This window comes from Xiphophorus maculatus, chromosome 6, assembly GCF_002775205.1.
Source record: "Xiphophorus maculatus strain JP 163 A chromosome 6, X_maculatus-5.0-male, whole genome shotgun sequence".
In the NCBI taxonomy this organism is placed as follows: domain Eukaryota; kingdom Metazoa; phylum Chordata; class Actinopteri; order Cyprinodontiformes; family Poeciliidae; genus Xiphophorus; species Xiphophorus maculatus.
The window spans coordinates 14,277,525-14,295,862 of record NC_036448.1 but is presented as its reverse complement, the minus strand read 5'-3'; the positions used below and the strand labels follow the sequence as shown (position 1 = coordinate 14,295,862).

At 35.8% G+C, this 18,338-nt stretch overlaps 1 protein-coding gene across 6 annotated transcripts in view; it reads left to right on the top strand.

Annotated features, from left to right (window-relative positions):
* tnr (tenascin R) overlaps positions 1 to 7,872 on the top strand; it is a 177,460-nt gene extending 169,588 nt beyond the window's left edge. For all 6 annotated transcript variants that reach the window (XM_023335636.1, XM_023335634.1, XM_023335633.1 and 3 more), the window contains 3 exons: positions 423 to 584; positions 851 to 1,014; positions 3,999 to 7,872. In XM_023335636.1, coding sequence (XP_023191404.1) covers positions 423 to 584; positions 851 to 1,014; positions 3,999 to 4,118 — 446 coding nt within the window. In that variant the 3' untranslated portion in view covers positions 4,119 to 7,872. The remainder of the gene's footprint in view (positions 1 to 422; positions 585 to 850; positions 1,015 to 3,998) is intronic.
* Positions 7,873 to 18,338: the final 10,466 nt, after the last annotated feature.

The window sequence follows — 18,338 nt, the reverse complement described above, 5'->3', positions numbered from 1 at the left end:
TTACCTTCTAGACTGTAGAGTTTTGCTTTTTCTTTCTAAAAAGGACTTTGAACTACCCAGCAACGTCAAGTACTTTTTGCTCCAGTACTCTCAAGTACTTTAGTCCAGGTAGGATGCTTTGGACATAGACTTGTTCAAGTGGTTCAGCACAAGGAACTAAATTGTTTTTGTGGATAAATCTGTGTTGTAGTTCTTGAAGCACTGAATTCATACAGGCCCTGTATGAATCTCCTGCAGGCCCTTGAATCATCTTTGCTTCTCAGTAATCTTAAAGCTATGCTTACCACTGTTGGTTTTTCAGCCTTCTCTACAGCTGTTCCTCCCACATATGCCTTGTGAACAATTAATTTCTTGAATCTTTTTTTGAAACTTACTCTCCTACATTTACTTAATGTTTTAAACAATTACTTGTTTTTCTACAGGTCTCGATAACATCCAGAAGATTGCTTCTCAGGGACGCTATGAGCTGAGAATTGACATGAGGGACGGACAGGAATCAGTTTATGCCAATTATGACAAATTTTCCATTGGAGACGCAAGAAACCTCTACAAGCTCAGGATAGGAGAATATAATGGCACTGCTGGTAAGCGGTTTGGCCATAAAGAACATTTTCAGCATGTAGATCTTCAACACTCAAAGCTGACCCTTAATTTTATTTAAGAATTGACACTTACGTAATTTATGTTTTTTTTTCCTGGGTGACAAGTATTTGTTACCCAGAGTACTTCACAAAGACTTCTTTCTGCTTCACTTCTAATATCCCTGCTACTTTACTGAATCATGTTACTGTTAATTGTGGTCGTCCCAATGATATTAAATGTTCTCTGTCCCACTCTTCCCTGATCACAGGTGACTCTTTCAGCTACCACCAGGGCCGTCCATTCTCAACTAAAGACAGAGACAATGACATCGCTGTCACTAACTGTGCCTTGTCCTACAAAGGAGCCTGGTGGTACAAGAACTGCCACCGGGCCAACCTCAACGGAAAATATGGCGAATCCAGACACAGTCAGGTCTGTCTTTTAACTCACTACATTTCCTTCCTTAAACATTCACAGTTCAAAATGTAACATAAAAGTGTGACAATTTCTCAGCTTTACTCTGAATCAGTTCCATTTTACAAGTTTGGTTCTTCTGAGAATTGGGCCTCTTTACCTTTAGATTAGTGGCTTTAACCAATAATTATATGATGTAGATTCAACTTTGAGGATTGAAGTGATGAGGATATATTGTAATTTAGGTCATCTAAAAAAGCAAGCTGTTGACAATCTGTAATCCCCCAAAAGTTTATGCTTGTGTCCATTAAATTAACAAAATCCAAAACTTTCCTGTCCTTAGTTTCTAACTTACAAACTTTGACCTAATCTTCTGTCTATGAATCATTTCAACCATTATAAAAACTCCTTTCAAAGCATTGACACACTGGGCTGTTAGGGACAAAGGCTTTTTTTGCAGATTCTGCTTTTACCTTTTTGTCAACAATGTGATAGTATTAATCTGTTTTCCTATAAATCTTTAGGATTTTTTTTTTTACTGTGGTCTTGAATAAAGAATTTTTTTTGTCTTTACTTGACTGCAAACTTGTGTCATTTGGTTCAAGTTTAGTCGTCTCTGTATCATTTCATAGTATTTTGTCAACAATGTTAGTGCAGCAACTGTCCCTGGGCGGCTGTGACCCAGTGGGAAGAGTAGTCATCTGACATTTAGAGGGTGTGAACTCAATTCCAACAATCCTGACTATCTTGCCCAGAACCACCATATGTCAAAGTGCTCCTGCGTATCGGCACATGTGGTGAATATAGTGGGGAATTGCTCTGTAAGGTTAGAAAAGCTTTGTCAAAGTGCCATCAGTGTTCTGCTAATGGTGTCAGAGCAACATGCTACGACAAGTTTACATATTGCCAGGAGGTGCTTACATCAGTAAAAATACACAAGTCAACAGTTTATTGTCTTCCCATACACAGAGTGTATGTTTTTTTTATTCTATTTTCTCTAAATTTCTGTATTTTCTCTTGTCCATATGGTGTGGTTGATTAGGTTTTATATTTGGTATTTTTGTGGCCATTTGAATCAATTGCCTATTAAACTAAATGTCCTCATTTGAAAAGGTTGACATTTTCAAAGTGTATTTTGGCATTTGCGAAAATCGACATGAAAGGAAGCCATTACAGCACACTGATTAAAGGTTAAAACCTCTTGAATTGAAAGACTAATTATTAGCAAATTAAAACACTTGAAAGAGCATCCTGAGTGGTCTTGTGGAGCAGCTCAGAAACAACTGCTGCACAGATTTTCTTGTTATGGACTCCAAGGAAAAATATGATCCACAAAACACTGTGAAGAGGGTTCAAATCATCTGAACACTTCTAAATGCTTCTAGTTACTCTGGAGGAGTATTTTTTGCAATGAAAGACAAAGTAATTTAAAATATTTTCTTATTTATAATAAACTCAGGAACAGCCATATCAAGCCTTGATGTTATGTCCACCCTTTTTTCAGCCTCGTGCAGAAAACGCTGTACAAGCCATGAATGTGTTTTTTTCAGTTGGTGTTTGTGCGTGCGCGGGGGTGTGTGTGTGTGAAGTAAAAATCAGGCTGAGTCACGAAGGCTTCTGAGAAGTCCTATTTTTCCCTCTCCGCTTCTGCTTTTTTTCCTTTTGACATCTTAAAGTAAAAGAAATGCAGAAGCAAATATAGAATGAAGGTAGACTTAAAATGAAAATCTTATAAAGGCTGCAGACGAGAAGAAGCAGATGGACATAATGCACAAAAGGGCTAGTATAAAACTATTATAGGTGTTAATGTTAAGAGATTAACGTTAGGAAAAATATTAGCATTTCCCTGGCCGCCACTAGTATTAGCCTTTTCTCTAAAATATATTTTTTTATGTATTAGCTATGTTTAGTATACTGAAAGGAGGAAGTCAATGTAAGACAACATGCTAGTGATGCCCCACATGCTACTGAATGTTAGCATTTAGGCTAATTTTAGCTTATACTCTAATTTTAACGTATTGATTGGGGTAAGTCCATGTTACTGAACATGCTTGTGACTCTCCACGTGCTATTCAGGACATTGTAGCTTACTTTAGCTGGTTAGTGCTGGTTGGAAACCAGCATCAGAACGCTGGTTTCCAACGGGCACACTTTCTCAGGCCCCGTCTATATTTCCTCAGAAAGTTTCTAGTTAAACAAAAGTTATAATGCCATTGTATATTTAAAATCACAGCTCTGGTCTGTATTTCTGACATGCTACTGTAACTAAAATTAACATTTCTCTGCACAAACTATGACATTTCCTTTCTGAGCCTTGATCTTAAATGTTTTTTTTTGTTTTTTTCTTCAATAGGCTATAAAAGTTGCAGTACACAAATATTACTGACTCAAAAAGAGGAGGCAATTTTCATGCTAAATCCAACTTTACAGTTTTAATTTTCTGTGAAGTAAAACCAACACAACACAATTTCATGATCGTTATAGGCTTAATCATATTGAAGCTGCTTGAAGTTATATTCCACAAAGGTTTCTGCTAGAGAACATAAATGTGATGAAGTAGCAAACAGACACAAGCTAACTAAACACAATGCATGTTAGTTGCTGTGCAGCATTTGTAATTAGCTTAATTAAGTTTCATTCTCATCTAGCTTCAGTGAATTTTTTATGACTGATTTATTTTTAACTAAACAATTATGAAACTGTGGTCTGACTGGAAAAGAGAGTAAATTTTAAGTAGGCAAATTGGGAAAATGTGCCCAACCAATTTAATACTTTACTGTTGTGAAGTAAAAACAAATGTTTTTTTTTATTTGAAGTCATTTTTCTAAAATGTAGTTATTGAACTACCATCTTGATAAATTGTGTCCAAGCAGCAAGACTACTCTGTTATATTGAGAAGGCTCTTTATTATCAGATTTGTACATTAGCCCTGTTAGTCTTTATTAGAGCATAAAGTATTCAGATAGAGGCAGCATCTCTAAGTTTTATTTCCACTCTTGCAGGGTATCAACTGGTACCACTGGAAAGGCCACGAGTTTTCCATTCCCTTTGTGGAGATGAAGATGAGGCCCTTCAACTTTCGCAGTATCAGCAGTAAGAGGAGACGATCCACCACTGTATAAACAAACCACCTCCGCCCTGCCATGAGTTGTGGATAAATGGAGTTTAGATGATACTGGGTGTTAAATCTCTGCTAACTGTGCGCCTCTCTGACCGCAAAGGCAGGCTGGAATTAAACTGTGCCACATCTCGTTAGTGAGGCCGCAGAGACTGAAGGAATGAGCAATTAAACAAAGCTACTAATATTTCATTTAGCAAATTTCATAAATTAATACTTTACCAACTTGTTATTTTAACCTGGATATGGTCAGAAAATAGCAGAGAGGTTTTGACACCACATCCAAACTCTGTTGATCTTTCCGCCTGCCCAGCATATGCTGTCTTTTCCTGCTGTACTTCTACTTAGAAGACAATGTATGTAATGTATTAAGTACTCAGAATGACAATGGTTGTAACTGCTGTAAAAAAAAAGGGGGGGGGAGGGGGGGAGGAATGCAAACGAAGATGTTTTGGTTTAACCTTAATATTAGAGTTTTCCTTCCTTGAGATGCTGAATTGTGCTCAGAAATGTTCCTAAGAGTAAAATACTACGCTTTTTTTAGCCATTACAAAATAACACTGAAATCAATAATATATGCCCTTAAAACTCTGTAATATATATATATAAATATATTTTTATAGCTAATATTGTGACTGAGTCCATCTATAATTTGATGCCTTGATTTATGAACCTCAATTAAGTTAACTCAAAAATAGTAACATACTGGACTGAGTCAGAAAAAAACATTACACAGCAAAATTGAATATAGAAAATAATCATTAATCAAATAATTCACCAGCAACATCTTCATTGCCTTGTAATTTATTTGTTTCATGTGTAATGTAAACTACTTTAGATGAGTTACATAAAGCAGAGGGAGAATAATCATCTTCTTTACACATTGTTATATATTTGGTAGCCCTACTGAGACAATGTCTGCACAGAGAGCAGAAACACAGCTAAGCTATTGCAGTTCATTCTGTTAGGTAAACACATTTAGTTGTTCATGGGCATTTTATACTCACTTGATTTTATTTCCAAGCAAATTAGTCAGAAAATATTTTAACTTTGTTGCTGACGTAGGGATTTCTTGCAGAAATAATGGCGATAGGTGCAACAGTTAACCAAAGGCCTTCGTAATAAAGATTTAATGATTGAAAATAAGCTCTGTTAGTTTTGTCACCAAGGCTGTCTTGATACTGCCCCACATTTCAAGCCCTTTTGTAGTCATTGTGATTCCCCCAAATGCGAAGTAAGATTTTCTAAATGCTATTTAGAACAAAGTCAGTATGGGCATAGTGCAGATTTAAGTCTGGCTCCTCTCCTGCTGCTTGCTGAAATGAACTAAACAAAGAAAGCAGAACAGAAGAGTGAAGCCAAGTTTTCCTTGTACTCGCTTCACTGTTTAAGCTGCTTCGTGAAACAAAGAAATCCACTAACACTGCTGGGAATGTGTTCCTTTTAGTGGGGTTGGCGTAATCTACGGCTTGCCAACCAACCATGTGTTCATGGTGGCACACAAGGCATTCGGGGCCAGTCAGCTGACAGCAGTCTTTCTGCTTGAGTTTAAGACAGACAAAACAAACATGACTGGAAGAAAGAAACCGATGTCATAGTCACTCTAAACACCATTTTGTCTCATTTATTGGGTAATCAAATACTTTGTTTCCTATTATTTTCTCTATCTCCTTTACTCTTCTCAGTAAATCCTCTGATTGAAGTAAACCAACCAATCAGACTCTATTTTTTTTTCTAGAGATTGAAAATACTAGCCCTCCCCTGTTCTACTACTACTATTACTACTACTACTAATATACTCATGTAGATATGAAGTTGAACTGTCTTTTATTTTCACTGACCCCATTCGATGGAAGCCAACAAAGAAACCCCACTGGGGAATTCCTGCTAAAAACAGGGTATTTCTAACCACTGTTGTGCTAAGGGATGAATGGAGCCTACTGCATGTTGACTGAAATACTACCAAGAGCTTGAGAGTGAACAACAAATGTCTTTAGAATATATTTGTGCACATATTTATCTTTTGTTCTATCTTGAAGCTGCCCCTGAATTTACTTAAAAATAGATTTAAATTGCTTTTTTCCACTTTAAGCCTTTTAATCAACATGAAACCTTTCCCATGTTGATGATTGGTTTTTTATTGTCAGAGAATTTCAGACTTTCTCATGCAATAAACTTCTCTTAGTTATTTATAGTGAAGTAGATTAATATGTGTGTGTGTGCCTATTTAATTACCTGTTTTGATAAATTTCTCTTCTTTGGGATTTGTATAAATGAATAAAGGTCTGGAAGCTCTTCTTAAAGGAAACAATTTGTATTTTGTGTTCTGGCAATATCTCTCATTGCAAATTCCAAGGTGCTTGTAAATCAAATAAAAACAGAATTGTCATTTTTATTTATGTCCACATGGTGGGGAAAATAAACACTGAACACCTAATTTTTCTAATGCATATATTTATATTCAGGGTGTTGGCATGAAATTCACACCAGATTCTTGTACCTATCCAAGTATTCCACACATACAAAAAAAAAAGAAGTTTATTTTCTTTATGTCTGGGGGAAAAAATCATCTGTTGGTAGTGAAAAATACTCAAGATTGTAGGCATTGCTTAGGTGTGGCTTTGATAAGTATTTCTATCCAAAAGTTTTAAAATGTTGAAGGTTCTTGTTTGCTTCTCTATGCTTTCTGATCTTCAGTTATTCCCAAGATTTTCAATTGGATTAAATTCAATTCTATCCGCTTTATTTTCCATTTCTGAAACCAGTTTAGAGTTCAAGTTTGTTGTCAGACTAAAAAAATCCATATTTTCCTTTCCCTGTTTTCTGTTAGATGAACTCAGTCAGTATGATATGCTGAAAGACAGATACACACCATTATTTTCTTTGCTCCATATATCAATGGTGTTTTAGGGTGGTTTTCAGTGGCTCTTGGACAACTTTTCTGATTATTATTATTTTTTTTTCACTTTATTCTGAGAAATTAGCATTTGGTTACTGCTTGGGTATGGCAGCTCCAAAGGTGCTCACTGAAGCATTCATCAATTTAGAAATACACCTGTAGGCAATCCAGTCGCTATGCTTTACAACAAAAAGGTTGCAGAGGTATTAAGAGAGTTTAGTCTATTTTCCTCATAATGAGACGCTTGTTGTGCAACAGTTTTGTAATGTGTTCGTAGGTTATACAGTATGTAGTTACAACCAAGCCAGGTGAAATCATTTGACACTAAGAGGGCGCAAGAGCTCTTTGCTTGATATCTTTACACTAACGTCTACTGTATTTGCTCATAACTTAATTTATATAGATTATGTGTTTGATGTCTTTAAAAGCATGGATTACTTGGGTAGTTACCAACATATACTGTGAATTTCATGTTAATGTCTGATCACAAATATATTTGTTGAGGAGAAAAAATCACTGACATGCTAAATATTTATTTTATTCACTGTATATATAAAATGGTCAAATCTCAATTTTTTTAATATTTAAATACTGTTTCGCATGGCACTAACTTTTGGAGAACTGATAATATTTCTCTTCTACGCTGTTTTAGGAAATTTAATAAATTCTTCAAATCCATTTTCTCTTTAAGGTATGCCTCAAAATGCAATTAAAAAGAGCATCAAATATTGACTTGATTTAAAATAGGAATTAATAATATTCTTTTTTTTTTGCACCATGTAAAGTTTCATCTGTTTGAGTCACTGTAATTTTTTTTAAACATCTTAATTCTTGGAAACCTAAAGACATTCACTGTTTAGTCATTTGTACAGAAGAATTGTTTAAGTTGTTGAATTGTTCTTCATTTTCCACTTGCTGTGACATCAGTCACGCTCGGTCCTGTAAACTACTGAAGAAGAAATACCACAAGTTTACATGCTCAGTTTGCTTAATCAAAAAACTGTAACTTGAAGTGATCTGAACAATGCTGGCATGGACATGTAAATGTTGATAAAATGTGATTTTGACTGTTTGAAAGCTTAGGTAGACTTAAACTAAGAATTTGTTGTTGGATAACCTTGAATATTACTGTCAAATTTAGCTCTAGTTTGACTTAAACATGTACTATAAAGTTCCTTTTTTAAAACATTTTCTACATATTAATAAAATATTCAAATACTCTCATTTGACGACTATTTTTCCTTTGCTTTGTGGCTGTCAACCATGTTTTTGTTTTTGGTAAGTGTGCAGAGGACTATCGGGATAATTTTAACATCCATGTACATCCATGTACATTAATTATACTTGACTTGAGTAAACTCATATCTAAAGTGTCAGATGCGGGTCTTACAACCATTCTTCATCTCATATAATCAGGGGTAAAAATAAACAAATAAATGTGTGGTTCTTCAAAACAAAAGCACTTCCTGTTTGATTCAAATTTTCAACATTATCTTTTTTTTAATCTATTTCTGTTTTACTTTGAAAATAAATGTATATTTTCATTTATTCTAGAGCTTCACTTCACTGTGTTAGAAAATCATGCAATGATCATATATATTGTAAAGATGGTATAATTTGGCATTGATAGTCTCCTCACTCCTTTTTCATGTTAGTGCAATTCTCCCAATAATATTTTTCATCTTCCTTTTCTATGTCATGTCATCTGTGTCAAAAGTGCAGGTCTATGCAAAATACTGAATATGTTATTGACATTGAAAATGGTAATTCCTGACGCAATGTAATATTGAACACACAATGCATTCCGAATAGCCTGTTGCAAAATTTGTATTGCATTCCACTAATATCATGATTATGGTACATTCTGTAGCTGACAAGAGTGTCTTTTACTTACTTAACTAAAGAGATAAGATTCCCATGAGATAAATTAAAATAATCATTTTATTTCATGAGCTAAAGCAATGTAAAAAGTAGAATAGATGTCATGTATCTGAGGAGAGAATCATACACTGCTCAAAAAAATAAATCATTTATTAAATAAACCAATTATTTTTTTGAGCAGTATAGTTTCTATTATTGCTGGCTTAAAACATGACCAGGAGTTGGAAGCAATGACAAATAAATGTCTTTGGTGCATGGACAAATTGCTAAATGTTTAACAAGAAATAGAAATAGTGAATTACTGATAACATAAATTTCTTAAACTTTAATTTCAGTCCTTTGAAATGCAAACACCTGCAGCTAAATAATAGCTGTCATGTAGCTCACACACAGAAACAGAACAGTATTGTAGTGGTTTAAAAGCATAATACTTGTAAACAGTTTTCAATATATAGTTTTTTTGTTTTCTTTTGTCTCATATAAAACATTTTAGGGGTCATACAGGTTGTTAGAAATAAAAAATAATTAAATTCAAAACATGTTCATGCCAGTGAAAATCCAAGGTTTCTGCAGCTAAATTATTTTGAGAAATTTAGCTGACTATGACAGAGAAGCAGTAAATAAATCTAGTTTTAATTTTTTCTTTTTTTCCTCTGTGTTGCACAGGTTTCTAATAATAGAAGAAAATGGCTAGATCTTATAATTCCCTTTGAGGTAGTTACATTAAGGGTTTTTACATTCTGCTTTTTCAATCGCTATAACTGAAGATTATTCATCACACAAATATTGAAAACCCCATCAAGTTGGAGAATATTTTGTCAGGTTGGAAAATTGTGCACATCTTTCAGTAAATACACGCAATACACTTAGCCACATATTTTTTTAGCAGACTAGATTTTCAAAAACCTTTATATCAGCAAATTTAGATGCATTGTCTATTTATGGCACGTTCCAGTTATCCACTAATTATTTATTCAGGTGATTGGTCAGCAAAAACAACTCGGTAAATAACTATGCTTTGTGAAGTTTCTGAATAAATTAAACTAAAACACAAAGAAATAAGCAACACAGCAGTTGTTCTGCAATAGCAAAGGTCAGAGGGATTAGCTGATTTCTCAAAATATTTCACAAGACCAACTGCTGCACTAATTGCAGTTTTGAGATTAAAAAAGGAATATCTTTGTACTTTGATTCAGTTCAACAATATGTCATTGATTTCACGGCAAAATAAATAATAAAAATTTTATAAAACATTTCCTTCACCAAGTTAAGAACTGAGAAAATTTTATGTCAATTTGCCATAATTCTTCATAAAGGCTAAAAGAAAGTAGGTTATTGCCTCAACTTGAGCACAAGTGCAGACAAAGCAATCATTGCCAATTTGAAAAAAGAAAATGTGATGATCAAGGTTGGAAAATAACTCAAATTTATCATCAGACACAGAGAAGATTGTAACAATAAATCTTCCAAGCACTACTGCTACTGTAGTGAAGTACTGCATCTCGGACTTTTGAATTCTTACTTTAAAAAAAAAAAAAAAAAAATACATTAGTACACTGTGTTACCCAGTGTATGAGTAATTGAGGTCAGGGGAGGATTGGTTTACGAAACTACCAAGGATTTCCCCAGTGGGTTATTGTTTTAACCCATGGAGAAGCTGTTGGACTCGCCCTGCAGTAACTCAGCAAACTCTGGGCTTCTCTAGCTTTCCTTCACTCCAGTCAGGCAGATCTTGGCGCATTTAAGAACAATCACTGAGAACTGGTTATTATTTGCCAAGGTGTATTTGAGAACAAACCAAGTTGAAACACAATTGATTAAACTCCTACCATAAGATTGCAGCTATGGTAACACAACACCCAAACTGATTTTCTTTGGACTAATCTTTAAATATGAACCAAACTGAATTTTTTTAATTCACGTCTCTTGATTTTGTTAAATCAAATTTAGTAAGATTTTTATTTGCAGTAAACAAATGTCATAATTTTAGAGCCACAGTCTGGCTCTAAAATTATGACATTCTAGGGCCCCACATAAATTCAATCATTTGTGTGGGGCGCTAAGTAGCTGCTTGGTTCGTCTATGCCTTTGACTGCCTTGTCATCATGTTATTCCTCAGAGTAACATTGCCTGACAGTCACTGAAGCTGCAAGCAACATTAAACAAGTCCACAGTGGCAGAGTAAGACATAAATGGGGGCTCAATAGTCTCATGGACTTCTTTTCCACCTGAGCACCTGCCCTCCAAAATGTCTGTGCAAACCGCTGCTGATAACCACTTCCTGTTTGGTATTGATCTATAACCAACATAATGCAAAAATAACGCAACTTTTTACTAAATGTTATCAGTATTCTGTCAATGTAACTTAGATTACTTGGTGTTATTTATTTTTTAAATATACTTTTAAGCACCTTCTTTTGTAGTATTATTATTGCATCCAGCAGGTGGTAGTCTTTCCCTCTACACCCTTTAACATCACCGATCTTCTATGTATGACAATAATCTCTAGTATTTTTAATGTTTTTTTTTTTAATTAACACCTCAAAATCTTGTTTTCTAATGAAACCAACCAAAGCTTTTGTGCCATTATTCCTTGTGGATTGTTTGGCTCAAAAACAGACATGAGCAGCACTAAACATAGACCTACAGTGAAAGATGTTGGTGGCAGCATCATGCTTTGGGGTTGCTTTCTCAATTTTTTCAATACAGATGAAATAATGAACTAGTTGTTGACCCAAACCTTTTAAGGCTTTACAACAAAGGTGAAGGAGTTAGGTAATACTAAAAAGCCAGGATGTGGCAATCTGATAAACTCCTAGTAAAATAAAAACTGAATATTGTTTTCATTCTAAAGTTATTTCAACAACATATTAGTGAAAGAACGTGCAAACTTACTGTTCGCAATCAGACTGTAGCAAGTAGGCCTATGGCTTTAAAAATACAGAAATTTGAACATCCATCATTTGTCGTTTCTGGGTAGGGCAGAAAGGTGAGGATCTAAAAATGACATATAAATATTAATTAAAAAATAATAAATTGGCCACTAAATAGTGTATCTCAATGTAATCTCAACTACTAACGCAACTTTACCACTTCTTTTCAACAGTGAATTTTCCCGGACAGACTCTTGTTAGTTGTTTTCTGGAGGAAGCTAACTAGCCAATCGTGTGTGGTTGCTAGGTAAAAATAATAAACATTTGGCCAATCCGCATCGCTTAAATCAGTGCCCCTGTCATAGTACATGCCCGATAAGTTCTTTGTTGCTATGGTAATAAAGTTGAAAATGGCGACAATGGCAGCAGAGGGAATCTTAAATCCCCACCTTGAATGACAATGCAGAGGATTTTACAGATGGTCGGTAAGCTACAGCGTCTGTTGCTCAGTGTGCTTTATTAGTTTTAGCAACCATATTGCTCTCTTTTTCGTTGTTTAGTTTTTCTGTTAATCAGCTGGACAACATTGCTGTATTTTTTTATGCTTATGTTGCTGAGTTGGCATAAAGCTAAAGCTACTCTGGATTATTGGTAACGTTTCTTTTAATTGGTAACATTAATTTGGTCCTTGTTGCCTTGTTTGAGTTTATGTTGCTATTTTAAAGCTAGTATTGATATCATGATGTTTGATGGGCCAGATGGCCATTCTGATGTGGTGTTGTACAGGGAGGCGCCTGTTTGCTGACTCAGATATTTGAACTTATATTTTGTTGAGTGCCTTATTGTCAGATAAATCCAGGTTTTGTTTGGTGTTGTGGTTTGCAGCAGAACAGTCCTTCTGATTTTGGAGTTAATTTATGTGAAGGGCCATAAATATTTCATCCTGTACCAGTGGGTTCTATTTCTTTATTTTTTTTAAGTAGAAATGCCTCTGGTGTCATTAGTTGATTCTCTTCAGTTTTAATAGAATTTAGCCTGTTGTTTGTCCAGAGTTAAACTTACATAGTTTGGTGTTTTTCACAGGTTTGAGTCTGACTCAGTGTTAACAGGGGTAAAAATAAACTGTAACTAATTGCTGTTACTGCATATAAATATAAATAATTTAAAGTTAAATACCTTATATTTTGCAAGTTACTGTACAGATATTACTTTTAGCTTTCATGTTTTTTCAACAGCAAAGACGTGTCACCTTGCTGATGAATATGTTCATGTGCAACAATATTTAACACATTTACTTATCCACCACTCATTGTGATGCAGTTGCTCTGTTGAGGTGCAATGTTAATAAAACTGTGAACTTTGGCATGCCAAAAGCTACAAGAACAAATCCCTGTGAAAAAGTAGCTCTAAAGAACATTTAAAATTCATCATCAGTTTCCCTTACATAGAGAAACATCAAGGACTTACAGCCATTTTACAATGACATCTCCACTGGAAAAAAAAAAACAACATTTAATCAATTTACCCTTTTTGCTCCAACGTAGAACATTGCTTTAAGGTTTGGAGTATTTGTTTGGCATATACTCTGGTAAGAAAGTTGGTATCTGAGAGTAAAAAATTAGGACGTGTTTTGTGTTATTTTGGTTTTGCATAAAAACTCAATTTACAGATTCAATAAAAAGAGCAGCAAATGACTTTTGTGTATTTGCAGCAGCTTTTCTTTCCTTTCCATAGTCTGAAAGGATACAGTCAACAAAAGGTCTGCTGTCCTTATTAAGCCAGTCAAGTTTCAAAGATTTGACCTTACTGGAGTCTCAGTCAGTGCAGTTATTTTTAACATGAGTTAACATTTACTTTATCTAAGTAGTTTTGCAACCTAATTGGACCAAATTATGACGCAGTCTCTGGAGAAAACACAGAATTCTGGGAATTCTGGAGATTTCTGTTAATAATGATGAATACAAAATCCTTTGGACATGGTGTTTTATGACAAAAGTCTAGCTGGTCAAAAACCTCCAGAGACTAAATAGAAAATTCAATCTAATATGTATAAATCTAATCCAAAATGTAATTATTCATATGCCCTGACTAAAAAGATCAATAATACAGAACTAATTTTGGAAAATTAGATTTTTGTGCAGATGCACGAATAGCTTCTTATATTTAGCTCTGCATGGTTAAAGAAGCAGGGCTCATTTCTTTTATGTAAATTATCCTCTTGATTTATTCCATCATTTTTTTTTTTGCTTTTCATCAGCAAAAAGCACACCAGTTCAGTTCTATCCATCTGGTAAAATATCCACATCTCTGGACAGCATTGAACACAGAACTGGCCGTGATGTGAGGATGATGAAAAGCGGCGTTGTGGCCCACCTGCAGCCTCCTGTGCTCTCCCTGAGACTATTACATCTCACCGAGCCCAGAACGTTAACAGGCCCTGGCAGTCATCTGAATAAGAGGGAGGTACAGCCCAGATTTCCCAGTTAGGCTCTCGCTGTGATGGAGTTGTAAACACTGGGGCATAATTGGGCGACCGGCCGGTGAGCAGCTTGATTTTTATCAGACATTTATTGATGCTCAGAGTGTCGTGAGTTGGAATGGGAAAGCATGAACAGACAGGGCCTCTCGTAAATCACAGAAACAAGGGAGACATGAAGATCTGCCCATTGACAACTTCAGTGGGGCTGAAAGTGAGGTTAGGATTGGCATGCTGGTTAACTTGATGCTATGTTTATGCTTTAAGAGGGATCTGTATTCTTATTGTCATAATGGTTTCATTCCAAATGAAACATTGGTAATTAAATTTGTCAGCATATTTGAATAAGTAAGATCAAAGAGTGAGTAGAGCTCCTGTTGCCCCCATGGTCGTTTTCATGGTTACCTTTAATTAAAATCCCTGACAAATACCCATAGTTTATGAAACACTTATAATTTGTAAAATATAAACACTTACAAAACTTATATTTTGTAAGTGTTTGCGAGTTTTTTTACTTTCTGTTGCTAGATTTAGACCAACTAAAAGGTTAAACCTATCTCTAAAAGTGTCACATTATGGCCTCACTTGAATACTCTGACCTATAAATGTAGACTTGAGCTCATGAATACGTGGTTAGATGTAGAGCTTGACTACATAAGAAATAAGAAAAGAATAAAAGAAATACATCTGTCCATACATCATTTTTAGATGACTAAGGAAAGCAATGCTTTTTTCCTTCAAGATTTAGTTTTCCAACCTCTCATAACATCTTCCTCACACGCTTAACGATGCTCCACTAAGATACACATTGGATGAGAATAAGATACATACATTTTGCATGAGAGCTGTTTAAGTCATTGTAGTAAAAAGTTGCTGGAACGGAGTCAATATAATAAGCACAGATTTATTTAAATATGTAAGGCGTTGCGTTCTATATGTCAAGATAGTTTTCATCCAGTGGCAGCATTCTTACAAAGTATTCATCCCTCTTCAACCTTTTCCCATTTTGTCACATTACATCCACAAACCTCAGCAAATTTTGTTCGGATTTTACATGACAAATCTATTTTTGTCTGAAATGTTGCTATTGCAAGAAAGTTGCTGAGTTGTCAACTGTGTGGTGACTATTGTTAACTGCAAACATGAAGACATAACCTGGTGAGCCAGTCTATCAGTCAAACCTATTTGACGGGAGAGCAGAAGATGACAGTGGTTGATGGTTAGACCCTTTGCTGAGGTAAATAAGATGGGGGTATAAGATCGGCTTCACATGTAAGTATCGGTTGGTCACCGATCTCCCAAAATTAAGGAAATCGGCTGGGCTGTGTGCTTTGTGTTGTTATTCTTCTGGAAGGTGAACCTCCACACCAGTCTTAAGTCTTTTGGAGTCTTACCAGGTTCGTTCTGCATTTAGCTTCATCCATCTTCCTGCCTACTCTGACCAGCTTCTCTATGCATGTAAAAAAAAAGCCATCCCCACAACATGAAAGTACTGCCAGCACACTTTCCTTTGGGAATAGTATGTTAAGGGTGGATGTTTGTTTTCAGGCCATACTCAGCATTTTCCACCTAGTTGAGATCCTTTGACCAGAGCATCTGACCGCATCCACGTTTGTCATATCTGCTACAGGGCTTGTAGCAACCTGCTAGAGAAGACGTCTTATAACTTTGTTTCAAAAATGGCATCATCTTTCCTCCCCTAAATAAAATAAGACTTGTGGAGTGTACGGCAAAAAGTTACTACAACATTTTTTTCCACCTGAGCTGTCGATCTCTGAAGTTTTCGGGAATCACCATGGACCTCTTTGCTGATTCTCTTATTAATGCTCTTTGTGCCTGGCCTGCTAGCTTAGGTAGAAGGCCTTGGGGTATATTGAAACATACTAGATTAATCCCTACTTTAAGAGAAGACAAGTCCCAGTTGATCTCCTGAACTAGAAAGCTGCACCTTTGTCTGCATTTAAAGTATTTTGTGCAATCTGCTACTTAATTACAGCGTTGAAACAAAAAACTGTGTAAACAGTTGCAAAACTAATTATTTTATGTAGAGAGAATGTTCACCTTTTTTTGGCCAGGCAATGTATCTTCACAAAAACTTTGCATTTACTTTCATTCATTTTTGTAAATCAATTTCTATAACCTAACCATGACCCTAACCCTACATCTAACCATTATCAGTACACGCCTAACCCTATATCTAATCTAACTCCTGACCCCAAAAACACTTCCTTTATATTAAGCTCTAGCGTTCGGTCACAAAAGGCGCAGGACCTCACAACTTTGAAAAAAAGGACTGTACAAGATGAGAAATGCTAAACACACATGCACTCAAAAGAAACAAAACAGGGAAGTGCATTCATGACATAGTTTATTGTTGTGTGACCACATAAGGTCATTTTGTGGTTTTGTTTTTTTAGACTTGCTATCTGCCTTCTCAGAAACATGAGCAATAAGTCTGTTTTCAAGTGATGAAGAAAGAGCAGTAATACAGGGCAAACATGTTGCCTTTCTGAATGCACACAGAATAGCTTGTCTGCTGCGTTTTGGTTAGTCTTTTTTTTCACAGGTCTGTATATCCTAGGAAACCCTAAACATCAGCATCTCAACAGTGTGACTCTATAATCCCACTAGACATTATTTTCCTGCTTCCCTGTCTGGAAATGACAGACAAGCAAATAGGAACTTGAAAGGTCTTTGTTGATTGATGGTCAGCCTTTGCTAAAGAAAAATACTTTCCACTCCTCAAGTGGATTGCGTCTCTCTGTTTACTTATGTAGTTGAGTAGCCAGGGTATAAAATCATGTCTAAGTAAGCTGCATTTGTCATATGAGAACTATGCTGAGATTCTTATGTAATAAAATGCTTAAATAGCAGTCTGACTTCATGTGCAACAAGGAACCCCTTGTGAAAACCTTCAGTTTACATACCAACTAATAGCTGGATTATGCAGCACAAGAAGCAATTCCTTATAAAGTGAAAACATGCGTTTCCCATTGTGTTACCTGGATTCAAACATAACACGGCTGAGTTACTCTTCAGGTCTGTCCCTGAGGAGACTTTATTGGCCGAGCTATTCCTGGACACTTGTCAGTTCCCACGACAACCTCATTTTAGTCACTTTTCATTAGCACTCACATACAAGAACTCACAGAAGCACACACTGTTGGATCCTTTCTGACTCAAGTTAGTGTGTTGTCAGATCCAGACGGTTGCTTTGATCGGTACTACTCTCTTACATGGCCCAGTAATTCCATAAGCCTTTAGTTAATGCTCCTGGTAATGTCACATGTACTTTTTGCTTTTGGTATCATGCTTGTCTGACCAGTGATCCAACATAAGCTCAGTGGTCTTTCCTGTAATTTGTTCAGCCATAGACCTGAGTTGGATAAAAGGATGTATTATTTGAGCCTTTCCCTCCTAGGTGAGACCCACTGTGGAAAACCAGATGGCAGCTACACCCATTATAGCGCCAGGTCAAAGCAGTATGAAGTGAAGAGTAAGGTTTCACAGAGGAAATGGGACATATACAAGAGGTCAATGCGGTAAAAATTGAAAATGCAGTGTTCCTGGAAGTAAGGAAATGTATGAAGGGCTTGTTTTCTAAGAGTAATACTGTTTCTATCAAATAAATGGCAAAATATTGTAAAATATATCCCCCGTGATGCATTTATCCAGTTACTCATTCTTTCTGCCGAAAGCAACCGAGCAGCATCTAACATCCAGAACTTTCAGAATCAAATATTCAAATATCTTTACGAGATTAAATGTCTATCCATGCATACAGGATGACTTCAACACACTAGTTTCCGAATCTGCAAATGGGATATACACGTATAAAAGACTTTCATATAAAGTGCCCTACAGATGAATTTCCATCAGGGGAAGTGTTGCTTTGCCGAGACCATTAATCAACTCTTTCTTGATATGACTGGACACACTCAAGCCTTAACAGCTGTTGGGCTGTGCCAATTTCACTGTGTGGCAGTGAACACACTGCCAGTCAGCCAGCACCCTCTGGGCTCGTACTGCGCATTGGCGTGTGCTGGGGTGTGCGTGTGTGTTTGTGTGTGAATGGCTGAGAGTCAGGCACACCTG